General features: G+C 39.2%; 1 protein-coding gene across 1 annotated transcript in view; it reads left to right on the plus strand.

Annotated features, from left to right (window-relative positions):
• KCTD8 (potassium channel tetramerization domain containing 8) overlaps positions 1–5,619 on the plus strand; it is a 214,579-nt gene extending 208,960 nt beyond the window's left edge. Inside the window, exon 2 of the mRNA XM_079777392.1 lies at positions 4,347–5,619. Coding sequence (XP_079633518.1) covers positions 4,347–4,807 — 461 coding nt within the window. The 3' untranslated portion in view covers positions 4,808–5,619. The remainder of the gene's footprint in view (positions 1–4,346) is intronic.
• Positions 5,620–6,568: the final 949 nt, after the last annotated feature.

Below are 6,568 nucleotides of genomic sequence, written 5' to 3' on the forward strand. Positions count from 1 at the left end.
GTATTTGGTAAGTGTACCAAGTTCAAACCCATATCCTCCAAGGCTCTTCCAACATTGAAGTGAAATATGAGCATAATAAAAATGTGTGTGTGTGTGTGTGTGTGTGTGTGTGTGTGTGTGTGTTTTGAGTGCAGAGATTTATTTTCATGAATAAATTGTAATGCCATTAGGCATAATAACTGTATATAATTTATTTAGCTAAAGCATGGAATTTATGAAACTCTGTATTCTCCCTAGGGTATGTCATTAAGCATTCCCTCCCATTGAATACAAACAGAAGGAAGCATTTGATTTTATGTTATCTAGGACAGTTTACCCTTGACAGGTCTGAGCTGCACGGGTCTAGTTATACACAGATTTTTTTCAATAAATAGAAAAATACTGAAAATGCATTTTCTCTTCCTTATGATTTTCTTAATAACATTTTCTTTGCTCTGGCTAACTTCATATTGTAAGAATACAGTATATAATACATATAACATAGAAAATATGTGTTAACTGTTTATGTTATCAGTAAAACTTCTGGTAAACAGTAGGCTATGAGCAGTTAGCTTTGGGTGAGTCAAATGTTGTGCATGGATTTTCAGCTGAGTGTGGGGTGCCCCAACCCCCACATTGTTCAAGGATCACCTGTGTCCTTCTGTACTGTCTCCCACTTGGATGTTACTCTTTCTGCCTGGTGTTGCTATCTAATGTTCTATCCCCATGCCTATTAACATGAAATCATTTCTCATTTATCCTTAAATATAAATTGGTTTTTCAGGTATTTGCAGTTTACTGTCATTCCTTAGTCATTCGTGGGAATGAAAATTGTAACTTTCCCTTTGGGGATTTCTGGTTAAAGTAATGCAGAAGATTGACAGGAAGGACAGAAAACATTATTTATATCCTATGTTGCACTAGGCTTGTGGGCATCACACTAGCGTGGATCACATTCAGCCATAACGATAGTTAGATAAACAGATGCTGCAGCTCCTCCAGCCACCCTGAGCTCTATGGAAACATGTACATACAAACCCTTTGGCAAATGTGAAATCTCTAGAGATGGGACTGAACATCTGTCAAATGTTATTAAATGACAATGATATACTCTGATTGTTGTGCATTATTTTGCTAGACCCTTTGCATGGTATTTCATGTAATCTCAAAGTAACCGCATGAGGAAAGTACTAATGCCCATTTTACAGACAAGGGAATTGAAGCTTAGAGGAGCTAGGTATGCCTCCAAGGCCATGAGGTTATTTGCGAGGGAGCTAAAATTTGATTCCAGGTCAGAACCCTTTCAATAGTGTCACCACAAAAACTTGGTTCCACTACAAACTGATCCTACCAGTAACATACCCCTCGCTATTGGAGAGGATGGTTGGGGACCAGTGTGGGTCTATCGGTCAGGGCTCCGGAAGAAAGAGAAAGCACGTTGAATTGGGTGACTTGAGAAAAGTTGAATGTTGACATTATGCATTAATGTGGGCAATACCCTCATGCCAGTTTCAATGACTGGTTAACACCTGTAGGCCTGAAGATGTGAGCCTCATTTTAATGGGATCTGGAAAGAAGGGTGGCAGAGGGACAGAGAGAGAAGGGAAAAGGTGAGAAGTGGGAAGGAGGTAGAGAGAACTGCTAACCAGAGCTGTGCCTCTTGGTCCAGGGCACCAACCAGGTTACAGAAACCCTGGGGTGAGACATAGTGTTGCCAGTCTTTGAAAGCCAGAAGGCAAGGGGCCCTAAGGGCGTAGCTTGTGCCCAGCCACCACAGGGGATAAGGCAGGGTTCAGAATGCCTCAGGGTGGGTAAGTCAGCTAGGGATGTTAGAATTGCACCTCATTCACTCCCTCCCCTCAGGTTCACCTCCATCCTCTCTTACCCTGGAATTACTGCACTTGCATATTCTCCCCAAGGAAATAGACAGGAAACAAATTAAAAGACTGAGGATAAGATTTAAACTAGCCACCCCCTTGGAGGCATAAATGATGCTATTACATCTCTGGACCTGGAGAATACTGTTACTTTGTAGAATTAAGTAATGATACTCTCTGCTTTTATAATGTCACTAGAAGCCCAATGCATGAAGATTCGTGCTAGAATGGGCTTTCCTTTCCCTGGCTGCTGGCACCGCCTTTCCACTCCGGCCCAGCCCCTTTCCGCTCAGGCCCGGGAGCTGCCTCTTTCTGCTCTGGCCCCACCTTCCCACGCTGCCCAGAGGCCCTGAGAGACTGGGGGTGGGGCAGAACGCCTGCGTTGTCACCATGGGGACGATGCAAGTGTCTCACCCCCATTACTCGGTGCCTGTGTATGCAAATTAACTGCCATCTTTGTTGGGTTAATTTGCATATCACTCCTGATTGGCTGGTGGCGTAGAGGAGGTATGGTCAATTTACATGTTTGTCTATTATTAGGTAAGACTAGAAGCCCAATGCACAAAATCCGTGCAAGATTAGGTCTTCACAGCCCCAGCTGCCTGGATCCCTCCCTCGCAGCCGCTTGTGGCTGCCTGGATCCTGTGGCTGCAGTCCCAGCTTCGTCCCGGAAGGACATCTGGAAGGGCGTCCAGTCTAATTAGTATATTACACTTTTATTATTATAGATGGCAGAGACTGAAAAACAGCTGCTGCTTTTGTTTTCTTTAATCCATGATTGCAAATGCTTCTGAAATTTACTAGTGCACTTTTGTACTAAGCATTTACTAGTATCAACATCAACATTTGTTTTAGGTATACTACATTGTAGAAAAAGCAGGTATGAAATAATGGCTAGGCCTTCCCTCAAATAGGTACATATTCTAATGAGGTGTTTAGGGATTTTTTTGTTTGTTTGTTTATTTTTGGTTAATTGAGATATAGTTTACATACAGAAAAGCTCACCCATTGTAACTATGTAATTTTGTCAGTTTTCACAAACATGTAGAATCCTGTAACTAACAGTGCAATCGAGATACAGGATATTTCCATCATTCCAAAAAGTTCTAAAGCTTTTTAAATCTTTAATCCAACTCAACTGAATATTTGGTATCAACTTTTGTTTCTTCTGAATTTAAATGGGAAATTGATGTTAGCACCCAAGCAGTAAGTTGCGAATAGTAGGTGCTTTCATAAAAAGTATTTTTGTTGGTTTGCTTTCCCACCCTTCTCCGTAATATAACTACTCATATGGGTTATGAACTCACTGCACATGCAATAGGCTTAGGAAAACTTTATAATTTGGGCTGCACATTGAAGTCACCTGAATCTGTTAAATGACCCAATGGCCCGGTGGCATCTCATTAAAGCAGGATGTCTTGGATTGATACCAAGGCATCAATAATCTTATCTTTCCAAGTAATTCCATATGTGGCTCAGGTGAGTCCCTCTGAGTTAGACCAATTCTTATCAACTCTGGCTGCACAGTAGAATCCCCTGGGCAACTGCTCAAAAATACTGATGCTTTCCCCCATTCTGATTTATATAACTTGTTCATAAAAGTAGACTAAAAAATCCCCGAATTTGGGTAATTTAATATTTCTGAATGGTTAGGCTCCAGTTAATCAAGGTTTTATTATAGTTCTGGGTATGTGGTGGTGTTCAATAAATGTTAAATAGATGTCCTAATCTCACAGCAGAGGCGAGGGGGAATAAAATATGCTCTCACTTGGAAATAAACTGTTTGTGTATTTGAAATAATTATCTTAGCAAACTGTCACTTTCTGAAAATTGTCCTCCTAGGTAATTTACCTCAAAAGCCTTGTATTTTAAGAGAACACTATATTTCAACTATTTTTTTTTCACCATAATAGTAGGCACATATATATCTACAGCACTTGCGTAATTCTCCCCAAGGAAATATACAGGAAACAAGATTAAAAGACTAAGGATAAGATTTAAACCAGCCACCGTCTTGGAAGCATAAATGATGCTATTGTGCCTCCGGGCCTGGAGAATGCTGCTACTTTGTAAAAATGAGCAATGGTACTCCCTGCTTTTATAATGGCAGAATGAACACCTAATGTCGGTAGCTAGAACAGAAATGAACTAATGACATGGTTACGGAATATTTACATGTGATATCTTTTTCAGATTTCAGGAAATAGTACCTAGCAAAAATCTTTTAAACATCAAGTTATGGATGACCCGTTATGGGAGAAATGTTCCTTAGGCAAACCTCCCACACTTTATGTTATAAATAATTAGTCAGCATGCTGGAATTTTAAGGTAGACTAACAGCACCGAGTGTTGTATTTAATCCCTCAACAAACAGCATTTTTCTTAATATACATATTCTTGGTTTAAAACAAAAAAAAAACAGATAAAGTTTATTTAATTTGACTTTTTCACTTCTCATTCAGTGATCTACTCTTTTTTTATCCTTTTTAGGACCATCTCAGAAAGTGGTGTCACCCAAACAAGAACACGAAGATAGGAAACAAGACAAAGCCACAGATAAAGGAAGTGAAAGTGGGACTTCCTGTAATGAGCTCTCCACCTCCAGCTGTGACAGCCACTCAGAGGCGAGCACCCCGCAGGACAACCTGGCCAACACCCAGCAGGCCACAGCTCACCAGCCTAACACCTTAACCTTGGATCGCCCTTCCAAAAAAGCGCCTGTGCAATGGATGCCCCCACCAGACAAACGCAGAAACAGTGAACTCTTTCAGACACTCATCAGCAAGTCCCGGGAAACCAATCTTTCCAAAAAGAAAGTCTGCGAGAAGCTCAGCGTAGAAGAAGAAATGAAAAAGTGCATTCAGGATTTTAAAAAGATCCACATTCCAGATTATTTTCCAGAGCGGAAACGCCAGTGGCAATCCGAACTGTTACAGAAGTATGGGTTATAGTGATGATCACATTCCTACAGTATTGCAATGACATTCAATGTTTACTCCAGTGTCACTACCTGACTGTGTATTAACAATGGTCAGTGTGATTCTTGCTGCTCTTCCGTTTCGTGAGCTGTTAACGTGGGACAGTACTAGTATTTCCTTTCATTCCTTTTTGTTGTTGTTACTTTTAGAAATATTTACAAAAAGAAAAGAAGAACACCAATAAATGTTGATTCAAAGTGGTGTGTCTGGTTCAAACCATTTTTCAAGAATGAAAGTACAATGTGCATGATCAAGAAGCTTAGAATCTTGATGTTTGAACTGTGGTCAACTGGATATGTTTGTCATTTTGTAACTCACTAAAAAGAAATCATATCACTCCAACTAAAAGGACAATATGGATGAAGCAACATCAAGTTGATGGTTTGGGGACCCAAATCCAAAACTGTGTAACTGTTATTACAATAAAACAAGTATTATTTTTGCATGAGCACAATGTTACAAGTAAATCACAAGATATAGGGAAGGTCTGTTTGTTGTTTGGAAAGAAAAAAAATGTTATAAAAAAGTAAAGCAAAAAAAAAAAATTGTTTCGGGCAAAGCCTGTAAATGTAAGCTGTCTAGGAAACTGGATTTTGTTTGTTCTAGATCTGTGATTTTTTTGGTGTGTATGTGTATGGTGTTCTGTATGTTCAGATGGTGTAAATATGCCTTATACTATTGTGTTATGGCACTGACATTCATATATTAATGCTAGTCATGATTATTTCTGTGAAATGAGTTCTTACATCAGGCTGTGAAAATTGGTATAATGATGCTCTGAAAGATCCTACTATCATATTAATCAAAATCATTGAGGGAAATGGTAAAGAGCTTTATGTATTTATTAAAAAAGGAAAATATATTAGAATTCCTTGATTTCTATGGACTCTTCTTTTAGAATATTCACTTTTTACATGGTCTTCAATTTTTCTTTAAAATCACAAGTTAGAGAATGACACGTGCAAACTTCATGCTGACAAGTTAGAGTTTTAGCATAATTAAAAATGAAGCTAGATTCTGGTCCTGAGAGCCTTGGTATTGATTAATAAACTCAGCCCACGGAGAAAACAACTTCATCTGAGAATGCACTAAACTTTTATTTTAGCTGACAATCAGATTGAAAGCCTCTCCAAAAACAATTGAGAAGTTACTTCTTACAAATTAAGAGACAAAGGTGTCAACAGCAAGCTACAAGGTTAGCCTGAACGATAAGAAATTTCTTCCTGGCTGCACATGTGGAAACAAGTTTTCTTATCAGAAGCCACACAATTCTTGCCTTACCATCCCTACCATAAGAAAAGCATATCATGAAATTTCATTTACAAATAGGCTGAAAGAGGATAAAAATAACTTCAGGAATTATAGAGCTCAACTTTCTCTGTGGTTAGTTAGAATAGAAGTTGAGAAGCACTGTGGATAATAGAGGGAGATAAGCATTGTTAACTCCAAACTTAAAAATCTGTACTCATTTTTGGAGCTAGAGAAGCTGGTTACCCATAAACACAAACCTTTCTTGAGCAAAAAATCACTCTCAAAACTTAGTGAGTTAAAAACAACCACCATTTCTGAGTTTGCCATTCTGAGGATGGGCAATTTTGGCTGATATCAGCTGGACTGCTCTTCCACTGGTCTTATCTGCGTTTACTCATCTAGATAATCTGCTGCTAAATTGTCAGGGGCCAACTAACGTATGATGGCCTCGCTCATTGACAGGCTTGGATCTGGGTGCCTCAG

This window comes from Cnephaeus nilssonii (assembly GCF_951640355.1).
Source record: "Cnephaeus nilssonii genome assembly, chromosome: 1".
Classification (NCBI taxonomy): Eukaryota; Metazoa; Chordata; class Mammalia; order Chiroptera; family Vespertilionidae; genus Cnephaeus; species Cnephaeus nilssonii.